Here is a 26,120-nt window from a genome sequence, read left to right on the forward strand (position 1 = left end):
CCTCGTTCAAGGTGCAGTTACAGTGCCTGCAACATCTTTTGTTCAGACAATGGCAAGGGGAGTGACGACAGAAACATGGCGCAACATAGCATGGTAGCTATACATTACAATGTATACCCTACGTATTGTTTATATGTATGATAACATCGCGCTATACAGCATGATTTATTCTTATTTTATATAGTGGACATTCAGGCGACAGGGGTTGTCGCGTCCAGTAATCCGTCCTGAGAAGTAGTTCAAGTGTGGCTGGTTAATAAAAAGACGCGCCCCCAAGTTATTTATTTAGCGGCTCCGGCCAGCCGCCCGCCATATTCCCGACTTCGCCACTGTATGATTTCATTTCCCTTGGGACGGACGGGTGCCACTTTCAAGCTTGCCTCTTTTTTTTTTTTTCTCTTCCCTCCTCATCCCTCATTCCCCCATCCACCACCGCATGACTCTCCCATCGTCTCCAAAATGACGAGCCATGGCGATGGGGTCAATCCCCTGCGACCGTACTATATCCGGCCCTCCATCGGCGAGCGCGCAGAGCCCGCCGCTCCCGGGCCCAAGGCCTTTTCGTCGGCCTCGGCGCGCCACGCGACGACCACCACCGCCGCCTCTTCGGTCGTCGCCACGACGTCGTCCCGCTATGCCAGCCGGGCGCGCGACATGTTTGGCGACCTCGACTACAAGGGCTACATGGACGATGATGGGCCGAGCATGGCCCGCAGCGCCAAGGAGCTGCTCGACGATCTGGTCTGGAAATACACCTCGGTCCTGATGGCCCAGCCGTTCGAGGTCGCCAAGACGATCCTCCAAGCCCGCAACCAAGACGAGAACGCGTTGCTCTCGCAGTCGGTGGAAGCAGAAGTTTTTGGCGCGTCCTTTGCGAGCCAGGGCCTGGGCCTCCCCGACGTATGTATTCCTAATAATCAATTCCCCTGACGCTGACCCTGGGTGACTTGTGCTGACCGATGGCGCCCAGCACGATTCCGACTCGGAAGGCGATGAGTCTACATTCTTTACTTACAATGGCCCCGATACGCCGGCAAGCACAGTCCGAGGCGGCTTGACCGAACGCCGTGCCTCCCCGCTCACATCTCCGAAGCCCGTCAAGCGTCGGCAGCCTGTCGTCCCGGAGCACTACATCCCGCTTCGCCGACCCGACTCGGTCACCGAAGTCATAGGCCAGCTATGGCAGAAAGACGGCGCCTTTGGCGTCTGGAAAGCGTCCAACGCCACATTTCTGTATACCGTGCTGCACTCGCTGCTGGAGAACTGGTCCCGCAGCTTCCTGAGCGCCATCTTCAACGTGCCGGACCTCGGCCTGAAGGAGGACATGGACCGCATCATTGATATCGCGACGCCGTATCCGTGGGCGTCGCTGTTCGTCGCCGCAGGCGCGGCCGTCGTCACTGGCCTTGTTCTCGCGCCCCTCGACCTTGTGAGGACGAGGCTCATCATGACGCCGAGTAGCAAGGGGCCCCGCCGCACCCTGGCCACGTTGCGCTCTCTACCCTCGTACTTTGTCGACTCGATGCTCGCCATCCCCACGATTCTCAACTCTCTCGTCCATCCGCTCATCACGCTCTCCACGCCTCTCATCCTGCGCACCAAATTCCTGCTCGACAACCAGGCCTCGCCCATGACCTTTTCCGCTGCCAAGTTTCTCGCCTCAACGACCGCCATCCTCATCAAGCTGCCGCTCGAGACCGTCTTGCGCCGCGGCCAGATGGCTGTTCTGTCGAGCCCCGAGTACATACGCGCCCTCGCCGGCAAGGACCTCCGCATGGACACCATTGTCCCCATCGGTCCGTATCGCGGCGTCCTCGGCACCATGTACCACATCACCTCCGCCGAGGGCTCCAGGACCATGCAGTTGCAGCCGCCCGCCAAGGCAAACCGCAAGGCCGCCAAGTCCCGGCCCCAGACGCCGCTGATCAAGAACGGCCAAGGTCTCGACGGTCTGTGGCGCGGCTGGAAGGTGAATTGGTGGGGTCTTGTTGGCCTGTGGGCTGCCAACGTCATTGGAAACGGAGGCGACGGAGAGTTTTGAGCCTGGCACTCGAGATCTCGGTCCTGTATTATCCCCTTTCCTTTTACCTCTTCTTCTTACTGCCTTTGTGGTAGACCATTCTATGGCGAGGCGTCGCTGCTTCCTGTTCTTTTTATACTCTTGTTGCGTTGCGGATTTACAAAATCTCTCTCCTCTACGACGAACCTTTTTACGACAAAAACCGCTATGATATCCATCTCTATTTTTAACCCCAAAATGTACAGTTACCATAATACAGATTCATTAGAAAAATTTATTCCTTTTGTTCTGTGCGTCTTATGTCTATATGCCACCTGCATAAGGTGAAATGTGCGAGAAGAATTAGAAAGGGCCATCCTACTGAAACTGGGGAGGCTTGGACGTGTCAACCTTCTTTATGACGCGCGCCGGGTTTCCCACAGCCACAGACTGGGGCGGAATGTCCTTTGTGACGACGCTCGCGGCGCCAATGACGCTGCCGCGGCCAATGGTCACGCCCGCCAGGATCGTGACGTTGCCGCCCAGCCAGCAGTCGTCGCCGATGGTGATGGGCCCGCCGCTCTCAGGACCGCGTGTCCCGTTGCGGACGCGGTAGTCGACCGGGTGCGTGCCGGAGTAAAAGTGAACATTGGGTCCCGCCATGACCCGGTCCCCAACGGTGATGGTGCATGTGTCTATCCAGACGCTGTTGCTATTGATGTACACGTTCTTGCCGAGTCTGAAGACGTCAGCTTGAATCGTCTCGAAGACACACCGCACCAGGAAGCTAACTTTATATTGTAACCGTAATCAATCTTTCCAATCGGTCGGTCTACCCAAGCAAGGTCCTGCAGGAGCTCCTCGTCTTCCGGCTCGGTAGCGGCTTGCGGGGGCAGAGGTGTCTCGTCCTGAACGATGCTAAAGGTGCGTCAGTATTCGATGGTGCTTGCGCATCAACGTGAACCAACTCGTTCCACATCTCTGCCAGCTCCCGTCGCGAAGCATCCTCAGCCCTGTTGAAGCGCTTATAGGCCTGCTCAACCCTCTTGCGGGCCGCAATCAGATCTGGCGTGAAGGCGTAATACAGCTCGCCGGCGGCCATTCGCCGAAGGTTCTCCTTCGGTTCAATAGGGTTACCATCTGCGGATGTAGCTGACATTCTGAACTCATATACAAGTGATATTGAACAAAATTCTATGATGATGTAAAGCAACGGTGTCTAGTCGCCAAAGCCGAACTGGTGCTTTACAAGGCTGTGGGGCATGGGCAGGTTGGTGTGTGGGAAAGACTCAAGAGATTGTTCTGCTTTTCAGGAATTATAATGCTAATTTCAACGGCGAAATATGATCTTTCATACGACAAGCTTACAAGGCCCTATTTTGCTTTTCTACTTTTTTTGCGTCGAGCACATGCCGCATAGCGTGTCTCTGAAGCCACCACGAAGGGTAAAGTGGGACAGACGCGAGCTCCAGACCAGAGCCAGAAAGCGAGGATAGTTGAAGCGAGCTGATTCTCAACATATAATAAAAATTTGAACCTCATAGGCTGTGCTACTCGCGTAGATATACATGGTCTCTGAAGAAGTCTCAGTTTGATTTTGAGTTAAAATTTGAGGGCTGAACATTCTGTTCGGCAATCACGTGCCACGCAGATGTCTTATCAAACTTATCGCGCGCGCCAGGGGACTTTAAGCCTCCTCAAGAATCAACAACATTACCCTACCTATCGAGACATTGCAGCGCGCGCAACAATACGGTAGGCATGTTAGAATCTTAACGAATTCTACAGGCTGAGGTACACATGCGGCACAGCTGCAGCTAAGACCTTGGCTCGCATAGTTGTTGCGGACAATGGCATCCATGGACAGGACACCAAACAGCAAGCCCAGCACAGGCGCCGCGCCGCGCAAATACAAAGCCTCCGACTTGCCCTTGCCCTCGGCAACGCGCGCAGCCATAGAGTCGCTGGCTCACGCATTCAAAAAGGAGGGCGCGTACGACGACATTCGCAAGCACGTGTGGGAAAAGTTTGAGGCGAGCGACTACGAGGCACAGGTTACCAAGGCGATCCTTGAAGTCGCTGACAAGGAAGTCGAGCGGAATCCGCAGCAGCTCCTCACCCTCGATCGACGCAAAGCCGCTGCCTTGATCGATGGCGCCCTCGAGCGCTCCGGCGTGTACCACAAAGCCGAGGAGGTGCTCGGTAAGCTGATTGACGTCGGTACGATTGAGGAGCGCATCCGCGAAATTCGCCGCGCCGAGCTGGGTCCCGAGGCCGCCGAGGCCGAGCGGCTACGTGGTGCAAGGACGGACGAGGACTACGCGGCCGACACGGCGGCCCGACGAGCGGAGCGCGCCCGCATCAGAGACGAGCTGCGGCAGAAGGAGGAGGCGATTGAGGAGGAGAAGCGCCGCATAGCGAGGGAAGAACGCAAGAGGGAGGAGAGGGAGCGAGAGCTTGCAGAGATCAAGCGACAGGGCGAGCGTGACGAGCGCAGGCGCAAACGCGAAGCGGAACGTGAAGAGCGTGAGCGACTTCGTGATTTGGAACGAGACAAACGCCACAAGGAACGCGAGCGCAGAGAGAAGGACCTAGACCGCAAAGACAGAGATCGAGACGATGACCGAGATCGAAGCCGCGATCGAAGCCGCGATCGAAGCCGCGACCGCGACCGCGACCGAGATCGCGATAGAGATAGAGATGGAGACAGGGATAGAGACAGGGACAGAGACCGCCATCGTGATACGGATAGCCGAGTCAGGGAGAAAGAACCAAAGGAGCTGTCCAAAGAAGATCTCGAGCGCCTGGAGCAGGAAGCTTTGGATGATTTGATTCGCGAAAGCCGCTCCACGCGTAGCCGGCCCGAGGTTGAGATTGACTCAGCACTGGCGCCGCCGCCTCGCAAAACGGCTCCGGCCTCTGCCATCGACCCTATTCGACGCGAGTCTGGTCGTGGATCCGTTAGAGCCGACTCCAGGACACGCCGCGACAGAGGGGACTCATCCGCGCCGCGCGACGAGCGAAGAGTGAGCCGCAGTGCCTCCCGCGTGCGAGACAGAGACGCCGACAAGAGACGAGACAGGAGCAGTGAACGGAGCCGCCGTGATCGCCGCTCCATCTCGCCTCGGCGAGACCGCAGTCGCTCAAGGGCACGACGCGAGAGGTCCCGATCGAGGCCCAGGCGCGACGACCGCGACCGCGATCGCGAGCGAAGCCGCTCGCGTGCAAAGATGCCGGATAGAAGCCGCTCACGCCGCAGGGACCGCAGCAGGTCGCGCGTCAGGTCACCGCCGCGCCGACGGGAGAGAAGTCGCTCACGCGACAGGCGAGATGACCGCAGCGCCCGAAGGGATCGGTCCTACTCGCGCAGCCGACGTGATGACAGCCGTTCGAAGCGAGATAGAGCCCGCAGTAGGAACCGCAGCCGTTCACGGGACAGGCCTACGGCGGACCGTTACGATCACTACGACCCTAGAGCGGCCGCGGCGCGTTCACCTACGCGTCGCCGGAGCAGGAGTCGGGATCGTGATCGGGACAGAGACAGAGACAAGGACAGGGATAGAGACCGCGATCGCAGAGATGACCGGGGCCGGGACCGGGACCGGGACCGCCGGAGCCGCTCCCGCTCGACGCATCTACGTACTGCCTCAGCAACACGCGAGGAGCTTGAGGAGCGAAAGCTCGAAGAAGTCAAGAAGCGCGAGAAGGAGGCGAAAGCATATCTCGCGGCACAGAAGGATGCGAGGGCCAAAGGCCTGCCCGTTCCCGGCGTCGACGATCGGAGGCGCGATGACCGTCGGTCGCGGAGTCGCAGCGCGGACAGGGGTGGCTTCCGTGACCGTGATCGTGACCGTGACCGTGACAGGGATAGGGATCGTGACAGAGATAGGGATCGTGACAGAGATAGGGATCGTGACAGAGATAGGGATCGCGATAGGGACAGAGACCGTGACAGAGACCGTGACAGAGATCGTGACAGAGATCGGGACAGGGACAGAGACAGGGACAGGGACAGGGACAGGGACAGAGATAGGGACCGCCGTGACAGACGAGAGCGAAGCTCTTCTCGCCGTCGCGACCGGCGGGATCGCAGCCGAAGCAGACGGCGAAGCCGCAGCCCATAGTTCTTTGGCATTGGCTAGTTTATTTCTATGTAATAACACGACTGGCCACCCATGCCTGCCATGTCGTCCGTAACTTGACTGTGTGCTTTGGAAGACTGCTCGCCGAGACGGTCCCAAGGAGGACATGCAGAGCGTACTTTAGGATAGATACTTAGGCTCACCATGATTGGAACTAATAGCTTAGGAAATTTGTGATTAGTTTCAATACTTTGATATGGATTTGTGATGCAACTTTTTCCTACATTACACTTTCTGGCTACCAGTGCTGAGTCGAGAGGGGTAGTCCGTAGTGGGGGATCGTCGACAACGCCAGAATTACTAACCAGGGTCAACCGGATAGGCTACCAAAAATAAACAAGCAAAAGTTTGTGACATCACAAGGAGATGGCCGAAGCAACTTTTTCCTCCTCTTCGTTTTTTTCTTCTGAAAATCGCTCTAATGCCTGTCAAACGCGCCGCTATGCCCGCTAGGCGTCCATCGTCTCTTATCAGTGATGTCATTTTGTGGTGCTGTTGTGGACTTTGCGGCCTGTCGCAGCAGCGAAAAGCGGCTTACCCAGCACGGCAAAGGTACCTAAAAGTAGAGCCTAGAGGCCTGTCCGGCGGCTGGCGGCGAAATCGGCCCTGAAGATTTGCGTGCGATTCATGGTGCCTCCCCGAGAGCCAAACACGATGAACCAATGGCCCGCCCGTCACTGCCGGTCGAACGCGATTGCAGCTATTGACTTGTAGCCCTCTCTGCCTCTGCCTTATTGTTTTCGGTTTTGATTCCTTTCGTGAGATTTGTTCTTTGCTCCTTCGACATGCCCTACCTAAGTACATCTTTTATCAAGTGAATTGTAGCCAGTGGTTGTCAGAACGACCATGGTGGCACCAGCAAGCCGGCATTGCGTCGTTTGCTCCACTTCTGAATCCAAACTCTCCAAGTCCACTAAAACTTTTTATCCCCTCACGTTGCAGCTCCTGTCCTCCTACCCCCCCTCGCCACCTAATTTTTGTCTGATCTTGTCTCCTACATTAACCGCTCATTCCCGCCTGAAAAAAACCAATCCTTCTCTCTCCTCTTCCCTCAATTATTCGCAATCTTACATCACAATGGCCTATACAGAATTAGATCAGCTGGCTATCAACACCATCCGTCTGCTGGCGGTAAGCTATCTCCCCCCCTGGCGCAGCAACATGATACCCCGCGGTCAGCACCCCGCGACAGCACCCCGCCATGATTTTGCTTTCAGCGCTGGCAACCGTTATTCTCACCTGGAAATGATGCAAATGCATCGCGATTCAAACAATACTAACGTAACCGTCTTATTTTATTAGGTGGATGCCACCTTCAACAGCAACTCCGGCCACCCGGGTGCTCCCATGTAAGCTCGCTCGCTGCCCGATTAGCACCTACGGCATTTGTCGTCGTGCCGGCTTCCCAACAAACGAATAACATTTTGCTAACCGCCACGTCACAGGGGAATGGCCCCCGTTGCCCACGTCCTATTCAACAAGTTCATGCGCTTCAACCCGCAGAACCCTTCATGGCTGAACCGTGATCGTTTCGTCCTATCGTAAGTTCCGGCCGCCCCGAGACCATATCGAACTTACCCCAACACAATCCAGCAACGGCCACGGCTGCATGCTTCAGTATGCTCTCCTTCACCTTTTCGGCTACAAGCTGTCCCTCCAGGACATCAAGGACTTCCGCGTGAGTATTTCCTCCTTCAACCCCTCTCTCATCACTACCCTACCAAGAGGCTAACAGTGAATTTAGAAAGTCGACAGCATCACCCCCGGTCATCCCGAGGCTCATGATACCCCCGGCATTGAGGTCACCACCGGCCCCCTAGGCCAGGGTGTCTGCAACGCCGTCGGTCTCGCCATGGCTCAGGCCCACTCTGCTGCCGTCTTCAACAAAGATGGTTTTGACCTCCTCAACAACTACACATACTGCTTCCTCGGCGATGGCTGCCTGATGGAGGGTGTTTCGGGCGAGGCCAGCTCTCTGGCTGGTCACCTCCAGCTCGGCAACCTCATTTGCATCTACGACGACAACCACATCTCCATTGACGGTGACATCAACTGCGCCTTCACTGAGGACGTCGCCAAGCGTTATGAGGCCTACGGCTGGCACGTCGTTACCGTCAGTGACGGTGACAACGACCTTGATGGTATCGAGGCTGCCATCAAGGAGTGCCAGGCTGTCAAGGACAAGCCTTCCATGATCAAGCTCCGCACCACCATCGGCTACGGCTCCCTCAAGCAGGGCACCGGCGGTGTCCACGGCTCTCCCCTCAAGGCCGACGACATTGCCCAGGTCAAGAAGAAGTTCGGCTTCAACCCCGATGAGAGCTTCGCCGTTCCCCAGAAGGTCTACGACCTCTACGGCAAGCACTCCTCCGAGGGCGCTGCCGCCGAGTCCGAGTGGAACCAGCTCCTCGCCAAGTACAAGGAGAGCTTCCCCGCCGAGCACGCTGACCTGGTCCGCCGCCAGTCCGGCGACCTCCCCCAGGGCTGGGAGAAGTCTCTGCCCACCTACACCCCGGCCGACGATGCCGTCGCCACCCGCAAGCTCTCCGAGACTGTCCTCACCAAGATCGAGGCCGCCGTTCCCGAGCTCTTTGGTGGTTCCGCCGATCTGACTGGCTCCAACCTCACCCGCTGGAAGGACGCTGTCGATTTCCAGCCCAAGGCCAACGGCCTCGGTGACTACTCCGGCCGTTACGTCCGTTACGGTGTCCGCGAGCACGCCATGGGTGCCATCCTCAACGGTCTCGCCGCCTACGGCACTATCCTTCCCTACGCCGGTACCTTCCTCAACTTCGTCTCATATGCCGCCGGTGCTGTCCGCCTGTCGGCTCTGTCTCACTTCCGCACCATCTGGGTTGCCACCCACGATTCCATTGGTCTCGGTGAGGACGGCCCTACTCACCAGCCTATTGAGACTCTTGCCCACTTCCGTGCTCTGCCCAACTGCATGGTCTGGCGCCCCGCCGACGGCAACGAGACCTCCGCCGCCTACTACGTCGCCCTGACCTCCAAGAACACCCCCAGCATCGTCGCCCTGTCGCGCCAGAACCTTCCTCAGCTTGAGGGCTGCACCATTGAGAAGGCCTCCAAGGGTGCCTACGTCCTGCAGGAGGTTGAGGGTGCCGACATTACCCTCATCTCCACCGGCTCCGAAGTTTCCATCTGCGTCGACGCCGCCAAGGAGCTTTCCGAGAAGCACGGTCTCAAGACCCGCATTGTGTCCATTCCCTGCTTCGAGGTCTTTGACGCGCAATCCAAGGAGTACCGTCTCTCCGTCCTGCCCGACGGCATCCCCATCCTGTCGGTTGAGGTCATGAGCACCATGGGCTGGGAGCGCTACTCTCACGAGCAGTTTGGTCTCAACCGTTTCGGTGCCTCTGGCGCCTACAAGGACGTCTACAAGAAGTTTGAGTTCACCCCCGAGGGCATTGCCAAGCGTGCCGTGGCCACCGTAAACTTCTGGAAGGACGTTCCCAACGTCCGCTCCCCTCTGAACCGCGCGTTCCAGCAGCTCATCTAAATATACCACAATACAATGGGATGATGTCTGAATGTTGAAATAGAAGGAAAAAGAAATCATGAAAAATCAATCGGAAGCTCGTTTAATGACAAAAGAATGGGCTTACTGAAAGCGGAACAAAGTCTGTAGTTGCTTAGCTATGTCTGTTTATGTTAAGAAATCGATATACATGCTTGTACTCTTTCGTGGCGTGCATATGGCCGTGATGGTCCGCGGTGCCATTTACTTACTCGTCTGAATCCAGGGCATAGCCAAAACACAAAATTCGTCGGTTCACAACCATTGAAGCGGATGTGAGCGAAAACCGAAAGTATTTACGAGACTTGGCATGTAGGGCGCTCGCGCGCACGGTTTTGCGAGACCACAAAGTCTCCACGACAGCAACCCGCAACAGCCAAAGTATCAGTTCACGAGATGATGCTGTAGCACAGGCAGAATGAGTTGATGAATTCGGTCTCGTACATCCTTTAGCGATAACAGCTACTTTTGAGCCTGCATACCACGTGTCGAGTAAATTGTCGTTGCAGTTCGTGGGTTGACTCGTGCCAAGTCGAGGAGGATGCTGGTCCCTGCTTGCTTGCACGGTTTGAAGCAAAACGTGCAGGCTCAGCCCCCGAGTATTGATGCCAAGAAAAAAACGCACCGTCATGTTTACTTGTTCCCCCGGGGTAGGACGCGGTCGGACGTGGCGCGGGTTCAAATAGATAAAGTGACGTTGCCAGCAAATGGTTCGCGAGAGCTCCGACACTATTCCACCCTGCTCCATGCTTACTCTTGACAGACGGACCCAATGACAAGAGTAGCATTCTGCGAACTTGACTAGCTACCGAATCTCGCCATTTTAAAAAACAATTAATGGAGAAGGAAAAAAAGGAAGAAGAGGAGGAGAATAAAGTAAGGATACAACAAGTCAACAGAGACCTTGTCATGCATGCGTGACTACACACTGGACATGATAGTTACCCTATACCTATCCAAGCGGCCTACGTGCCAACGGCCAACTCTGTAACTTGTGATTGAGAGGCACGAGCTGCGTAGTGACGAATTTCGTCATGTCAAGCTTTGCCGATACTTGGGGATAGTCTCACCCATTCAGGCAAACTGGGTTGTAAACGGTTCATAAGGAGCAATTGACCGGCCCGACTCCACTTCAGCTCGGATAACTCAGTGGTAGAGTACGGGATTGCAGCGAGATGATGCTCATCGGGCGAGTTATCCTGAAGTCGTCGGTTCGATCCCGGCTCCGAGCTTTCATGTGTCTTGAATTTTTTTCCATTATTTTTTTTGCTTCTGCTGCAAAGTGGGTGGGTTGCGAGGAGTTTGTGGGTGGAGAAGTGGCGGAGACCCGTGGACAGTAGTAAATCGGGGGTGGGAGGCCTTTTCTAGTCGCCAACGCTCTGAAAATGGTAATAATGGTTCAATCTTACGTTGGGGATTGTTTCTCTGTAGGAATCGACGTGCCTGTTGTCTCTGCTCCATAGTCCGTCTAGTAATCGTCGTCGATTCCTGTTTCGATGGGGGGTGGCATTTAGGTTGTATCGGGCCGTGTTGCCCGTCATGAGCTCCGCTACACCGGGTCCGGCCCCTCGGCGCTGTGCGCGCGGAGAGCTTGGACAGCTATTTTCGGATGTGTCGCCATCAAAAGTCTGGAAAAAGAAAACCCGCTGATACAACAGATGTAAAATACACACAAATATATATGTTCACGGAGAAATGCTTATCAGGTCACCAAACTTGTACCCGGGGAAGCGCTCTGAATCCTGGGGGATGGTAAGTGCAAAGTTTATCAGCGTAGTTAGGCTCTATGTTCGTTTTTGAGCGCAAGACTGCAAGCTCAATCTCCCCATCACTTCCACCAAATCCTGATCTGGTCCGAAAAATGGGTGTCATGCTCCAACCATATAGATCAGAGACCGTTGTCACCTCGCTTCATACCAACGACCGTGTCGTCTGCGCTGCGACTGGTCGCGACTTGACGCCACCTATATAGCCTATATTTGTGGCGATCTTATCAAGCTCGGATAACTCAGTGGTAGAGTACGGGATTGCAGTCATGTGGGTAACCACTAGCAAGATTATCCTGAAGTCGTCGGTTCGATCCCGGCTCCGAGCTTAGAATTTCTTTTTTCTTCTTTTTGTACTTTTGCACTTACAAAAGTATGTATTCGTCACTTTCTTTTTATTTCTATGCTCCTTCCTTGCCGCTGATAGCTCTCTCTCGTTTCTGTTCAATATTACTTTTCCCCCTTAGCACGACAATCTAGATAGGCTTTGCTTACTTACAATCTGTGCCATTGTTGTTTGAGCTAGACAGGGCACAGCTGAACAGTTGGTTGGACTGATTCGATACGCCACATCCAACAACTGCTGCTCTCGTGCCCAGAGGCCAGGACAGGCTATGAAATTTTCTTTTCCCTCACTCCTACCTAGGGCCTGCACCTGCCACCGTGCAATACTGTACATGCGGATACATGGAGCAAATGATCAACCCCTCCGCAAAGCCCCATTTCGATGCAAACCCGGGGGCATGGCAACTGCACCGACCCACGAGCTAATAAGGCAATGCAACTCTGCCCAAGCCCATATGCGGCTTACATGACAACCCCCCTTCCCCTCTGGAAATATTTCTACTGCATATCAATGAAAGACCGTAGCTAGTGGTTTGCCTCGTGACCTATTTACATTCAATAAAGCCACCAACTCTCCCTCTCTAGCATCGGTGTCAGGCCGATGGCAGACCATCTATCCCGCGTTCCATTGTAGCTTTGCGGCCAAGACATTCAAAAGTCGCCAAGTCTGCTGCTCTCTGTCAAGCTGCTCTTGCCCCCGTCCTCTTTCTTCAAGTTTCGATCCTAACTACCATCCTTGGCCTCCTCTCCTCCCCCCCGGACGTCCACAGCTTGGGACGCCGCTCGCTACAAAATGCTGCTTCGCTCAGCGATCCTGTTCGCGGCGGCCGCCGTTGACGCCGTTGCGGCCAGCGGCTGCTCCGGGTTCGCCGGCACCTGCGGGCGGGCGTACGCGCGCAACGGGACGTCGGGCCGCCCCGACGCCGACATGGTCGTCTTCGCGACGTACTGCCTCGACGAGGGCGGGAACCGGCACTACAACCCGGCGGTGCTCATCAACGACTGCCTGGCGAATACGTTTGGGCAGCTGACGGGTGGGACGGGGTATGGGTTTCCTTTTCTCTTGTTTGCTTCGTTGTTCAATGGTCTCTTTCTTTCTTTCTTTCTTTCTTTCTCTTTGTCGTCTTTCTTCTTCTCGCCCTCTTGTTGATTTTGGGAGAGAGAAAGAGGGCGAGGGAAAACAGAAAAAGTGCTCACTTGTTTTTTCATGAAACACTGACATTCCGCAGATTCGCGCATAGCTGCCGCGATTTTGGTATTGATCCGATTGGGGCACCCAACTTTTTCCATGCGACGTGCGGGGATGGCCGTGGCAATGAAAAACAGAGCCAGATTGACCTCAGTATGTCTGACTTTCTCAATGTCTCTCTGTTTCTCTCTCCCTTCTCTGCTCTCTCTTCCCATCCCCCCTCTCCCAGCCACTCTCTCCTGCTCTCTGTCTCTGTCTCTGTCTGTCCCGTCTCCCTCACACTCTTTCTACCCCCCGGTGCTCCATCAGCGCTAATTGCTATAGATCAAGTCTTATGCAATGTCAACGGCAATCTCGCTTGCAGCCAATAGCACGTTTTGCCCATGGTACATTTTCTTTTTTATGTCTTCATCTTCATCATATTAGCCATATATATAAAGCAGTCTACTTCTTCCACGTTTCAATACATCGCTTGTTTCCACATCCAAAAAAAAGAAAACCGTTAATTTGAACACCAAATATCCAAAGAAAAAAAGACAGAACAGATTCCCATGTATTTTTTAGAATCCAATTGCTCGCGTCTATTTCCCACCCAACGCAGTGCCGCCAGGGATGGTAGTGGGCACCGAGCCTACCCACATAAACAGTACGGCCATGATAAAGAGGAAGCCAAAGACGGCGCTGCCGAGAACAATATAGCGCTTGGTTAGCAGGCCGCCGCGGACACCGTCGGCAGAGCCGGGGACGGCGCCGTACGAGTTCATGGTGGCGGACATGTAAGCAGATGAGTTGTTGTAGATCTTGACAACATTGTCGTAGCCGAGAGAGTAGTAAGAGAGGCCGAGGAGGGCGATGCCGTAGCCGACGGCCTGGAGCACGGTGATGGGGGTCTTCCAGATGACAACGGAGACGGCGACGAGCAGAATGGCCTTGAGGATGCCTGTGAGAGTCAGAACGAGACCGGACGTCTTGCCAATGAGGAAGACGCTGGCAATGTTGAGCATAAAGGCGACGCTGGCGTTGAGGAAGAGCATGGTGAAGCCCGTGTTGACGAGGTCCTCGTACTTGAAAGTGCCGACCTCGGTAAAGAGGGCGACGAAAATGTTGAAGAAGGCGCAGACGGGAGCGTAGTAGTAGAGGGCGACAAGGGGGTCCATCTTCATGCCCTCGGCAGTCAGCATGACCTGAATCATGACGAGACGAATGGCCTCAAAGATGATGCCGAGCATCTGGTAAACGAAGCCAATTAGGGAAAAGTTGATCTCGCCAAAGCTGGCAACGGCGACGCCGACGACAATGACGAGAATGTTGAGAAACTTGGCGAGGTTGGGCTCGGCGACGCGAAAGGCCCATGAGGTGAACAGGACGGCGACAGGGGAGCCGGCTTTGAGCATCTGGGTGAAGGCGACGGAGAGGTAAAGGTAGACGAGGTTGGAGAAGACGAGAGAGCCGGTGTAGAAGAGGCCAATGGGGACAATGGTCCGGAGGTACATGCGGCCGTTGAGGGGGAGGGACTTGCGGCTTTCAAGGAGGGTCGTGGTGCGGGCGAGGATCTGGGTGGCGGCGGTAGCAAAGACGAGATGCCAGCATGTCAGGATAATGGCTGCGGATGTTGTTAGCACAAGGTCGGGTAGCAGGTCGGCATCGGCTGCGGAGGCAGAGGAAAAACGTACGGTATCCTGGAGACGAAAGGTTAGTACATCAAGACGGAGAGTAGGACAAGGAGGGGAGCTCGACGCGACCCTGGCGCGCGGTAGACGTACGAAAGCCGGCCGTGTCGAGCAGCCATTTGTTGAAGAGAATGGTGGCGTTGGAGAAGACGATCCAATTTCTAGCAAGAGTGTGCGTGTCAGTGCTGAGCAAGCAACAAGGCGAAACGGCGACGCGGAGAGCGGGCGTACAGGATGAAGAGCGACGGGTGGAGGCCCGAGGCAGCACCCGGGGCGGGCGACTTTTCAGCCGTGGGGAGCGGCGAGTCGCCGGACGAACGAGGCATGGTGTGCAAGCCGAGGATAGGATAAGAATGTAGGAGAGCGAAAAAGATTTAAAGACGGTCGGTCGTCGGAAGCAACACGGAAGTCTGGGTGGTGATGGCGGTCGAAGTGTCGCGGGTGTGTGGTGATGATCTGCGAGGGTGCCAGCTTTTTTTTTTCCCCGTTTGGTCTGTTGCGCTTGATTGATTGCCAAGGAAATTGCGCGCGGAGTGCGATAGAAAATGATCGAATTACAGAGAACCGGGAAAAAAACAGTAATGATGGTGCAAAGGCGTCCGGAGATGAGAGCAAAAGAGGCCGAAACGAATGTAAGTAAGAGAATAGAAGAGGCTGAGAATGGAAGAAGGGAAAAGGAGATCAGACAGGAGGACGGCGGCGGAGGCGGCGGCGGTGGTGGTGGAAGGAAAAGGGAAGGAAACCGTATTAGGGCTAGTTGGAGGAGAGCCGGTCGATACGACAGGCTACCTAATAAACGTGCATACGGAGCACTCGGGTGACGAGAGCTGATTTCTTCTATTGAAAAGGGAGAGACGGACCAAGAGAGACGGACCAAGAGAGACGGACCCCTGAATCGAGGCTGGCATGCTCCTTGGGTAGGGGACTTGGGCAGGTAGGCAGGTACCTATCAGTACGTGAGGTCTACTTAATAAGTCCTGGACCGGACAAGCTGGCCAGAATGATGAAACAAAAAAAAAAAGGCGACCAAAAAAAGGCGACCAAAAAAAGGAGAATAGAAAACTGAACAGAATTACAGTGATAGGCTGGCAATGTGGAAATGTGGAAAGTACCAACACGCAGGCACGGCCCTGGTAACCTTGCAAGGCTGTGTGGCGTCTTTTCTCTCGGTATCTACCTCGCTAGCAGTAGGGGTAGCGAGCAAGGCCCCCTAAGTACTTAGTTTGAGTACGGAGTAGGAAATGGGAAACAAGAATGAGCCAGTTTTGTTCTCCTTTTTCTTCTTCTTTTTCTTTTCCCCTTTCAAATCGTCCTTCAATAGCCTCAATTGTCCGCAAGCGTGCCATTGTCACCATGAGTAGTGATATCAAGTACTAACAAGACCTGTTCCGTGTCCGAGCGGCGGAAAACATGACACCTTGCAGCCCAGTTCAAGGGTTTTCGGGTATTTTCAGGGCCCTACAGTATCAACGTATTGGCAGAATTTGGCAATCCCTCCTACACATACTTAGCAGTAGCACGCTTTGACCCGTCTCGAGCCCAGCCCCAGCCCAGCCCCAGTCAAGCCCCAGCCCCAGCCTCAGCAGCTATCAGTACTTGGCGCGCCACAAATCTGCTCATCACCCACATCATACATGTACTTATTGGACGATCCCTTAACTACCCAGTACTTAAGTACTTACCTGTAGTCTACCTAATAAGTAAGTAGTTTTTGAACTTATTGCTTATAGGCATAAGTACATGCAACTAGCTAATAAGCTTTCAGCCCTAGACACTACCACGGCGCCACGTTCCATTATGCTTTCACTTCCGATCTTTCATGGCCCATGCCTCATCGATAGTTGACCCATCGCCTGTCGTGCATTCATCTTCACACCATCGATGACTGCGTCAGTGAGCATGGTTCGTGCCGGCGACGACTTGGCAAGGGTCGACTGCGTACTTGCTGCACCTCCCTACCTTGACTACCAAACTACTCAAGTCCCTGTCCAGGTACCAGTACGTGCAGATCAGTCGCTACAAATACTTGGCACTTCACAATTGCAGCGTGATATGCACCCGCCTCAATACCCGTATTCAACATATTATCCAAGTAAGTGCTTAATAAAGATGCCCATTTTCGTATTGGTCCTTCGCACGAGGCCGTGCATCGATTACGAGTTGCAGTTTCGCAGCTGCTACGGCAGGGCATTTTTCTTGCCTTTTTACGTGACAAAAAGTCAAAAGGATTAAAAAGAACAGCCCAGCCGGCAAAGCCTCTACGGGTGGGAAAGCTGATATCGATTGAGAGATGACAAGAGCAGAGACGGACAAACCAGAAAACGTGATGCATCCTGTCAAAGAGGTGCTCAACTCTCAAACAACTAGATACACTTGTTCCCGACATACAAACAAACGCAGAAGAAAAAAAGAAAAAAAAAAAGACACACACACACACACACACACACAAGTTTCAACCTGCGAGGTGAATAATGAAGCCTTCTCCAAGGACCACTCTTGCAGCTCCGTATGCTGTAAGACAGGCGACACGCAGCACCCGGATCTCAACACTTACAAGGTGGGATGCACCGTGGCGTGACGTGCATGTCGTAGCCTTTTGGCCCCCCGCCCCCTCTTCTTCTCTTTGACCTCTTTTCATCTTGCTTTCTTTTTCTGGGGCCGATGGGCGATTTATTATTATTATTATTACAGGACCCGACAGCCGTGAGGGTGGGTGGCATGCGGCCTTTTCTACTCTGTAGTACCGTTTCTTCTGGAGGAGGAGGGGGTAGGACGATGCACAAAGGCGCGCGCGTGCACAGCGTATGAACGCGGGCAGGGCATCCTTTAGACACTTGTTGTTGTTGAAAAAGTGCTCGGCGGAAAAGATGCGTCACATAGATATCGGATTGGGGGTTGGTCGTTTTAAATTACCCGGTGCCCGCGTGCTGCTGGTCGACACTTGTAGTCAATGGGCTCGCACCTTGCAGAGCACCTGATACGGAGAGCCTCTTTGATATGGGCTGCCATGTATCAGAATAGTTGGACGATTTGCACCCTGGCGCTTGCCTGGCGCTATTGTAAACCAAAGAATCAGCTTCTCTATAAAGATGAGCAGTTTAAATATATATATGTATATATGGTTTGGTGTGTATATATATGCTGCTTGCTTCTGCTCTTCCACTCCCCTTCCCTCTCACTCAGCAACAATATACTTTTATTTTTCACGCCGTCATCTTTTCCCATCAAAAGAGTGCCCAAGTTTCTTCATCATGACTCGCTTCGTCACTCTTGCCGCTTCGGCCCTCGCCACCGTCGCCGTCGCGACCAGCGACTCGCCCACCACCTTCAGGACCACCACGCCCACCATCACGCTCGCCAGTACTGGTACTGGGTCCAGCGAGGTCCCTACGCAGACCGGTATCGATCCGGGATGTACGTGCCCCCCCCTTCCGTTTGCAATAAGATCATATTCGAATGCACATGTGAAAAGAGAAGACCAGGGGTGAAAAAAAAAGGAAATTACTAACGGTTTCTTTGCAAAAATTTCTAGGCACCAAGTTCCATCAAGTCACGGCCGGAGAGACATGCGATCCCATCGCCGCGGCGGCTGGTATCCAACTGTCCGACTTGTAAGTGCCTCTCCAGGCTGTTGAAGCTGAGTGTGTGTGTACCACCGTCTAATACTCGGACTCGTAATAGCTACAAGTGGAATCCTGCCGTCGGCCAAAAATGCGAGTCACTCTTACTTGGCTACAATGTCTGCATTGGCGCTGGCGCTGCAGGCGGCAGTACTGGTGGTGGTGGTGGTGGTGGTGGTGGTGGTGGTGGTGGTGCGGCTATTGGTGGTGGCGCTGCTACCAGTGGCAGTGGTGGCGGCAGCGGTGGTGGTGGAGGTTCTTGCGCGTCGCCCACCCCCCCGCCTCCTCCACCCAAACCCCCAGCCGACGAGTGCGGCACTCCTCCATCCGGCGCTGCTCCCAGTGGTGCTGCCCCTAGTGCTGCCCCCAGCGCCGCCCCCAGTGCTACCCCCAGTGCTGCACCCAGCGCCGCTCCTTCTGCCCCGGCTTCCGACTCGAGCTGCGATTAATAAGAGCAAGTGTCCAGCCCTCCCGCAATTCGCTATCGATTGAGCTCCTACGATGGGAAAGGGAGGACAAGAGCGACAAGAAGAAACTGAAAGTCGGTGTTATTTTCAAAGCTGCGGCTTCTATCCGTATCGGGTGTCTACAGCAAGCTTAGTACCCACGGACACAGCTGGTTCTATTCACAGAGTATATATGCACGGTGTAAATTAGTCATGCCTAGCAACGGGCACGAAATACCAAGAACACGAAAAAAAAAATATAAAAAAGAGACCATATTCAAGAAACTGCGTTTATTCTTCCAAAATAGCAACCACCGAAATGTCATTCCCCTGCAATGCCGCATCAAACCAACCCGCCACCCCCTGAAGCTACTGGCCTGTTTATTGATTCTCCCTGTCAGGCACTCGGGTTCGCCCACGTGGGCCTGTCCTCTACGCCAATAAGAAACAACCACCGTATGTGTTGAATGACAAAGGCAATGGTCCATCAAGGTATTAGGCTGATATGCCAGTAGCTCATCATTATTAGCCGTGACCTTGAGCTCTTTGCATTTCCACTATTATGCGCCATCTAAGACGGCCGCCCGAAATGGCTACGACAACTTCATCACACTTTAAGCGGGTGCATGTATAACTACTAATGTGCATCATCTCTACTCTGGTAGAACAACTATCAACATGGAATCCTCGCATGTAAAATTTTAGCTTGCCTCAGTTTGAGCTTTGGTTCTAGGCCGAGAACCTCACCAACAGTGCACGGAGGTCCTCAAACCGCAATCCATCCTATTAGGGCAGTTCAATCCTCCGACAGCGTAACGCCACACACCAAGTACGAAACTCCCAAGGTCAAAACATGCAGAAAGCTCATCGCCTGCTGAACTTGGCCAGGATCTCCTGTCCACTGTTTCTATGGCTTTTATCAAATAGTTGAACATGCCATCGACACAAAGCAAGGTGCCCAGCTAGTCGGAGACTAAGCAATAGCCCACGAAACAATCCAATGATAACTCGGCCACTTCATCCGTTCATAACGGTTTCTAATCACATCTTTCCCCCAGAAAATGTCCTTCGAGCCTAAATTAGACGCCGCCGGCCCTTGGGAGATTAGCTTGATATCTCTGCGGAAGGCTGCCGGGTTTCTCACATGGCCACTTCGGAAGATTGTATGCGCCTTGGTTCGGTGTTGCTCAGTATAATACGTGGATGCATGTTCGGCGACCAACTCTCTAGTCTCTCCTTGGCATTGTTACAGCTCTGATTCTACATTCCCATCCAAATCTTGTAGTTATCATCGACTATCGCTGATTGGTAGGGATGTTTATCGAGCCATGCCTCAGCTGCCTCTTTGTTGGCAAATTTGTCGAAGAATTCGTCTAGTGAGCGATTCAAATCTAATCAAAGTTAGTGCCCTATAAAAAGCCGGTCTCATGCAAGAACGTTGGGTGTACCTTGAAGGGAAATTCCATGAGAAGGCTGCAAGCTGAAGCGGGCAAGATATTCATGTATGAGAATCAAATTGTCTGGGATCGATGTTCCTAAGAACCGTCAGAATTATGCCCTTGCGATTGCGCAGTATAGCCGCGCACCCTTGGGTACAGTGAAGATTCGCGGCGCGTCAATGATATCGCCAGCTTCTTCACGATCGAGAAATTCGTCATAGTACCTGCGTATATACTCTTGCATATCGAATGTGTTTGGAAGCATGACCGCGCCATTAGACACTGTTGGTGAGATTAGTACTCGGTAGCTTCACTGGGATGCTGCAGAGACCGGGGCGTACCAGCGTTTGCCACTCCCGGATAAACCAGTCCATCAGCAGCTACCTCGACTCCTTCGTCGTGTAGATCATGAGGGCGACTGTCGTTCTCCCTTTGGTCAAATAGACACGACTTCTGATATGGCCTGTAGTAGCAAAGTGAGGCTGGAAAGCGAGAATATATAGCTCGAACAGAAAAGCTTCGTCGCCGGCATTTATATAACGGGGTTTTAGCTGGAAAGCGCAGTCGATTGATGACTCGAAACATTTTGCATGGAAGCTGATTGCTTTGAAATGACAAGTTTGGCAGCGTAAAGGTATGTGACTTTATCCTGAGGCTCATGCTGGCAAGGAGAAGTGGAGAGTATCGAGCTACACCGTACGGCCAGTAGCTGCACAAAAGTCACCAAGACAATACTTTACCAGACGAATCATACCTTTCACAGTCTATCGGAACCTGAAGGATAGACAATAAAGACTGCTTTTTATTATGCCATGCTCCAATAATTTTCGAAACACAAAGAACACCGTCTCAGCTATGCAATATGGCCAGTCTATCTGGCACTCCATGGGACCATCCTCCGCATAACGCCTTCCTTATTTATAGTTCGTCCCGAAATGAATAGTACAGTTCAAACTCCATCAAGAATGTTGATCCGTCTTGCCGCTGTCCTCAGAATCGCTGTCTGGAAGAGACACCGACTCTGCTGTCCCCACCGTCGTATTGTCCGTCTCTGTCGCGCTGCTATCCGACCGGTTGTCGTCGGCGTCCGTTTCTGTCGCCGTCATGGACACCGATCTCGTGGCGTGTGCCCCTGCACCCCCAAAGTCGGACTCTGACGGGGATTCGAGCGTCGTCGCCTCGTATCGGACACTCGTCGGCAGGCTGGCCTCGGCGTCCTGCATCTCGTCCACCTCAGCGTCTAGTACCATGCTAGGGTCAACGCATTCGTAGAAGAGCATAAATACGCCGGGCGACAGTGACATAACCGTCTCGTCACTGACTTTGCTGACATTGTGATCGCTCATTCGCCACCATGTTGACTCGTTTGCCATGCCGACTTCACTCGGTTTCTCGGGTTGGGCCGCGCCATCACTCTCTGGACCAGCAGTGCCCGTTTCTCCTGCTTCTACCAACTCATTTTTGAATACAACCTTTTGGTCTCCATCTTCGGGGGCCTCTTCCTCTTGCTCGGTACATGCGTTGTGCCCGCTGGGTGTGGCCTCATGAATGGACATCGTCTCTTCCGATACGGGTACTGTTGATCCCTCTGAAGTGTGCTCTGCCATTGCTTCTGCAGCTTCACCCGGTCCCTTGTTCGGTCCAAATCGTGGGTACTTGCGATAGCATATATAGTGGCCGTTTTCGTGTCGACCATAGTGAGTCACTGCCGCGCGCAGCTCGTAAATCGGACCGGAAAGCCGCGACCGACCGCTGTCTCCTGCAATTAAAGAAGCCATAGAACCAGTGGGCCACAACTCCTCCCCATCGGCACAACCAGTCTTGCCGCTTGAACTCCCTAGACACCACGGGCCAAGGTCGAGCGTCATGGGAAACTGCACAGGTGCCGAGTTCTTGATCATATCAAAAGTGGCTGGATCAAACACAGACCGATTCATATGTACGACCAGTGACTGCGGTGGGCGGCCAATCACGATTTGTTTCGTTTTTGTCGTCGTGACCTTGCTCTTGGGGAGGATCTTGCAGGCCTCGTGAAGTGTCTTTTCGTCAAAGTCGTCTTCCTCCAAGGCATAATTCACAGCCTCCAAGCGCTGGGTCGGGTCGGCCAACTGCGCCTCTGTCATATTGCTCTCCTTCATCTTTCTCAACAGGCTTGTCAAGAGGTCCTGTGTTTTCAAGAGCGTGCATTTAGGGCATTCGACACCTTCAATGGCCTCAACCTTGGTGTAGGCATCTAAACGCTCGTAGAGATCATGTTGATGTTTCTCAAGTCCGAGGCTTAGCGTTAGGCAGTTGAATGGAATCATCGAGATTCCGTCTGAGTGGCCACATCGAATACATGCCACTCTTTGCGCGAGTAGGCCCTCCAGAGGATTTCTTATCAGCTTCATCTCCGACAATCTAGATTCCGGGGTAGCGCTTTGGTATCCGCTGTCATCACTATGCTCACTCGGCGCCGCTTCATCTTTGACCACCGTGTCACTCTCCAGCCCGTGATGTGGTCGACTCTCCTGAACAGCCGTTGTCACGCCCTTTTCTATGTCGTCTAATATTTTCGAGTAATATTCTTGCGCATCCTGTTGCGTCCATGTGCTCATCGACTTCAGGACTCTTGGGGTCCACAACGTCTGCCCGTTATTCTCAAGGTCGTTAAGGTCAGATATCAGTGTTTTTAATGTCTGAGCAACGCTGCCGTTGGATTTTTCAGTATCCAGATTTTCGAGGCATGTTGCCAAAAACTCCGGCATAGAATCGAGAGATGACAGCCCCTGTAAAATGCTGTTCTGGTAGCACGAATTATCTATGTTGCCCAGGCCTGGTGGCCGATCGGATTGTGGCTTGATGCCGAAGACGCTGCTCGTGGCCGAGAGCGCGCGGCTTCTCGCCTTCAAGACTGACGCCATCATACCCCCACGGTGGTCTAGTCCTATTATTCGGCGCATCGCATCGCTCTTGGCTGTATGTGTGTTGCCGCTGTTCATCGATTTCGACGGGTTTACCCAGTTGTCGAGGGCGAATATCAGCCGGGCAGGTAGTATAAAGACGAGCGCTTCCAGAAGGATGTTGACCGCTGATGTCAGGAGCGCATCAAGAGTTGTCTCCTGGCCATACGCTCGGTAGAACAGAGTGGCCGCGAGGAGCAGCAGCGAGATACTCCAGCCTGACCAGTGAAGCTTATCCCAGAGTGTGTCGTTGGGCGTTGAGAGAAATCGTCGGTGCGCCGCCACGCGATCGTTGTAGAATTTGACGAGCTGCTCGTCTTCGGAGATCATGCTGCAAGCAAGGACCAAGTTTCGCGGGTATTCATGGAATCGAGCGCTCTTAAATTGTGCCTTGTTTGAGGACGCACTAAAGGCTAAAGCTGGAGTGCCATGACAAGGTATCGCAATACAGGGGGAAATTTGTTGGCGCCGACAGGTGTCCTCTTTGAGATATCCTTTGTTGCGAATACTGATTCATATGCGATCGGGAGTGTGGGCAGTGATAACCTTACTTTTGTTCTTTGAGGGTGGAAAGTTTTGGGGAGAAGGTAATTGGCCGTCGAGTTGGTCTGTCCCTCCCTGGAATAAAGTTGCGACGCCAGAACTTTTGCAGCCTGCGCCGCGCTGTGGCGCTGCCTGCTGATTCTGGCGCTGGTCTCACGTGCGAGCTGTGGCGTTGTTTCTGATGCCGCCAGTACTATAAACGACACTCGCCGGCCCGACAGCCCACATCATCCCTCAATCCGGGGTACATGACGATCAAGCTTCATGACATCAATTCGATTAACTAAACACGGCGCAATGAGAACAAGCTTGATGGGCGCGGCTCAGGCCATCCGGTATCTACTGCATATGCCTAATGCCGCGGGGACTGTTGCTAATTATGCTCAGCCTGAGAAGTACTCTTACACGAAGCTGGGTGTCGGCAGTTAGCTCGGGCATTCGGCCCAGGGCAAAACTGTACTCGACAGCGCTGGAATCCAACACGAGGGGACTACTTCTGAGAAGCGCTGAATCCGGTAAACAAGTCAACACACTCCTGTAAGTAGCGTTTCTAGAGAATATGTGCCATCTTCGCTAATCATGATGTAGCTCAAAGTTTTGGCTCCGGTAAGCCGCGCTTTACAGTTGCCTCGCCAAGGCGTGCTAACACAACCCAGAGACAACTGTCGCTGTGCTTTATGTGTCAACCAGGATACAATGCAGAGGAATTACGATACATTCGGAGTGGGTGATTCTACCTGTACAGGGCGAGCTGTACTGACATGTCTAGATATCCGCAGAAATCGAACCAGCGGAAATTTCGCCCAAGAGCGACGGTGTAGAGATCACATGTATGCAATAAAACTTGTGACAGACAGGAACAAAATTTCCACAAAAAAGCTAATCAATGCAGGGAATGACTTACACAAAAGCTATTACCCGTGGTCATGGTTTTACGAAAATCTGACTGTCGGGACAAAAGGCCGCCCGCTGGCACAAAAGTAAGTGCGTGAGAGGTAACGTCAGCTCGCTACGAAACCCTGACAATTCGCAGTGAAAAGAATCTCTGGGGCGCGAGCATTTCAAGCAAACCCCCGGAAGTTCCCTTTGAGTCTGTTGTAGGAGCCAAAGACCTAAGTGGCCTGGCTGATTTGACGGACAAAATTGTAAGCCCCGGTTAAACCACAACACAGAAACATAGACGTCTGATACCGGCAGCGTGCATACGGCCTCTGCTTCGTGACAAACACCCCCGCGACGCCTGAAGCTTCTGAGAAGCTGCTAGAGACGATCGGGCCCATCCGGAATACGCACTACGGAGGATTCTACGACTTTATACCTGACCTTGCCGTGGCCGACACGGCATACACGAACCTGGCGCTCGCAGCGCACACTGACACGACCTACTTTACAGAACCCGCCGGTTTGCAAGCGTTCCACCTGCTCTCGCACACCCCGCCCCCCAACCAACGTCCTGAAGAGGCCTTGGGCGGCCAGTCACTGCTCGTGGACGGTTTCCGCGCCGCGTCGGTCCTGAGGCAAGAGTCACCCGAAGACTTTGAAACGCTGCGACGGGTAAGGGTGCCGTGGCACGCGAGCGGCAACCAAGACGTTGCGATCTGTCCGGACCGCGCGTACGCTGTGATTGAAGGAGACTCGGATCTGCACAGAATCCGTTGGAACAATGACGACCGAGGCGTGATTCCGTTGGACGTCGACGTCAATGCGTGGTACAAGGCGGCACGCAAGTGGAACGAGATTCTGACGCGCAAGGATAGCGAGTATTGGTTCCAGCTCACACCTGGAAGGATGCTGAGTAGGTCTATTGGTGGTAATGTGCATTCGAATGAGCGGCTAATTGAATAGTCTTCGACAACTGGCGAGTGCTCCATGGGCGAAGTGCGTTTGAAGGTCTGAGACGCATCTGCGGCGGCTACAGTAAGTACCCCATGCTGAAGGAGTCGAGGAGAGCATGCTGAGATTCTTTCAGTCAACCGGGACGATTTTATTTCTCGGTGGAAAACAACCAACTTTGATAGAGACGAGGTCATTTCACACAACATGCAGCTGCGATAGCGATAGGAGGTGTCATTCGCGGAGAGGCTTGAACGCTGGTCACGGCGGATATTCAATTGTCACCAAAAAAAAACATGGAAGAAAAAAAGTTTTCTAGAGAAATATTGTTTCATGTTGCTTTTCTATATATAGAAAAATAGGAATGATCCGTACTTTGCTGCCATCTTGGCACTTGGAGTCAGGGTTGTGATGATGGTACGGCGGGAAATTAAACATGGGGGCGCAGCAATTGCGACGCAATGTTGATTACGAGCATGAAAGGTAAAGAAGGAGGGTGCTTTTTTTTGTCTGTGCAGCCAGCCAGAAACTTATCAAATCAATGATGTTGCGGTGATACTGCAGTGATGCAGCAGTGATGCAGTAATTGTCTGTTGAGGACGAGCCAGCGACTCAGCCAGCTTGTGAGCTGTGACGTAGCTGTCGATG

General features: G+C 53.5%; 10 protein-coding genes and 2 non-coding genes across 12 annotated transcripts; 8 read left to right on the plus strand and 4 right to left on the minus strand.

Annotated features, from left to right (window-relative positions):
* Nucleotides 1-459: 459 nt before the first annotated feature.
* Nucleotides 460-2,041, plus strand: V2A60_003544 (mitofusin complex protein UGO1; the record flags this gene model as incomplete). The annotated part of the gene is made up of 2 exons (XM_083254875.1): nt 460-900; nt 971-2,041. 2 exons carry the CDS (start codon nt 460-462, stop codon nt 2,039-2,041), a joined length of 1,512 nt encoding a protein of 503 aa, XP_083111001.1.
* A 336-nt stretch (nt 2,042-2,377) lies between these two features.
* Nucleotides 2,378-3,158, minus strand: V2A60_003545 (sugar O-acetyltransferase; the record flags this gene model as incomplete). Its single annotated transcript, XM_083254876.1, has 3 exons — nt 2,378-2,738; nt 2,792-2,917; nt 2,968-3,158. The coding sequence occupies 3 exons, from the start codon at nt 3,156-3,158 to the stop codon at nt 2,378-2,380; spliced, it is 678 nt and encodes a 225-aa protein (XP_083111002.1).
* Nucleotides 3,159-3,849: 691 nt separating this feature from the next.
* Nucleotides 3,850-6,123, plus strand: V2A60_003546 (complex proteins associated with Set1p component shg1-domain-containing protein; the record flags this gene model as incomplete). Its single annotated transcript, XM_083254877.1, has 1 exon — nt 3,850-6,123. One exon carries the CDS (start codon nt 3,850-3,852, stop codon nt 6,121-6,123), a length of 2,274 nt encoding a protein of 757 aa, XP_083111003.1.
* Nucleotides 6,124-7,218: 1,095 nt separating this feature from the next.
* On the plus strand, nt 7,219-9,661 carry V2A60_003547 (Transketolase, thiamine diphosphate binding domain-containing protein; the record flags this gene model as incomplete). Its single annotated transcript, XM_083254878.1, has 5 exons — nt 7,219-7,272; nt 7,444-7,490; nt 7,587-7,682; nt 7,735-7,819; nt 7,886-9,661. The coding sequence occupies 5 exons, from the start codon at nt 7,219-7,221 to the stop codon at nt 9,659-9,661; spliced, it is 2,058 nt and encodes a 685-aa protein (XP_083111004.1).
* Nucleotides 9,662-10,814: 1,153 nt separating this feature from the next.
* On the plus strand, nt 10,815-10,911 carry V2A60_003548. The gene has a single exon. It is a non-coding gene; the product is annotated as a tRNA-Cys (tRNA).
* A 765-nt stretch (nt 10,912-11,676) lies between these two features.
* On the plus strand, nt 11,677-11,774 carry V2A60_003549. Its single transcript has one exon. It is a non-coding gene; the product is annotated as a tRNA-Cys (tRNA).
* Nucleotides 11,775-12,583: 809 nt separating this feature from the next.
* V2A60_003550 (CVNH domain-containing protein) lies at nt 12,584-13,350 on the plus strand (the record flags this gene model as incomplete). The annotated part of the gene is made up of 3 exons (XM_083254879.1): nt 12,584-12,834; nt 13,020-13,132; nt 13,304-13,350. The coding sequence occupies 3 exons, from the start codon at nt 12,584-12,586 to the stop codon at nt 13,348-13,350; spliced, it is 411 nt and encodes a 136-aa protein (XP_083111005.1).
* A 210-nt stretch (nt 13,351-13,560) lies between these two features.
* On the minus strand, nt 13,561-14,975 carry V2A60_003551 (triose-phosphate transporter family-domain-containing protein; the record flags this gene model as incomplete). Its single annotated transcript, XM_083254880.1, has 4 exons — nt 13,561-14,582; nt 14,653-14,658; nt 14,743-14,810; nt 14,881-14,975. 4 exons carry the CDS (start codon nt 14,973-14,975, stop codon nt 13,561-13,563), a joined length of 1,191 nt encoding a protein of 396 aa, XP_083111006.1.
* Nucleotides 14,976-17,900: 2,925 nt separating this feature from the next.
* Nucleotides 17,901-18,718, plus strand: V2A60_003552 (LysM peptidoglycan-binding domain-containing protein; the record flags this gene model as incomplete). The annotated part of the gene is made up of 3 exons (XM_083254881.1): nt 17,901-18,063; nt 18,182-18,260; nt 18,331-18,718. The coding sequence occupies 3 exons, from the start codon at nt 17,901-17,903 to the stop codon at nt 18,716-18,718; spliced, it is 630 nt and encodes a 209-aa protein (XP_083111007.1).
* A 1,257-nt stretch (nt 18,719-19,975) lies between these two features.
* On the minus strand, nt 19,976-20,419 carry V2A60_003553 (uncharacterized protein; the record flags this gene model as incomplete). The annotated part of the gene is made up of 3 exons (XM_083254882.1): nt 19,976-20,106; nt 20,164-20,250; nt 20,302-20,419. The coding sequence occupies 3 exons, from the start codon at nt 20,417-20,419 to the stop codon at nt 19,976-19,978; spliced, it is 336 nt and encodes a 111-aa protein (XP_083111008.1).
* A 694-nt stretch (nt 20,420-21,113) lies between these two features.
* V2A60_003554 (ubiquitin-specific protease UBP1) lies at nt 21,114-23,426 on the minus strand (the record flags this gene model as incomplete). Its single annotated transcript, XM_083254883.1, has 1 exon — nt 21,114-23,426. The coding sequence occupies one exon, from the start codon at nt 23,424-23,426 to the stop codon at nt 21,114-21,116; it is 2,313 nt and encodes a 770-aa protein (XP_083111009.1).
* Nucleotides 23,427-23,936: 510 nt separating this feature from the next.
* Nucleotides 23,937-25,694, plus strand: V2A60_003555 (uncharacterized protein; the record flags this gene model as incomplete). Its single annotated transcript, XM_083254884.1, has 10 exons — nt 23,937-23,974; nt 24,027-24,176; nt 24,228-24,245; nt 24,296-24,362; nt 24,409-24,469; nt 24,532-24,619; nt 24,673-24,784; nt 24,837-25,434; nt 25,485-25,556; nt 25,609-25,694. The coding sequence occupies 10 exons, from the start codon at nt 23,937-23,939 to the stop codon at nt 25,692-25,694; spliced, it is 1,290 nt and encodes a 429-aa protein (XP_083111010.1).
* Nucleotides 25,695-26,120: the final 426 nt, after the last annotated feature.

Source organism: Cordyceps javanica, chromosome 2, assembly GCF_051103115.1.
Source record: "Cordyceps javanica chromosome 2, complete sequence".
NCBI lineage: Eukaryota > Fungi > Ascomycota > Sordariomycetes > Hypocreales > Cordycipitaceae > Cordyceps > Cordyceps javanica.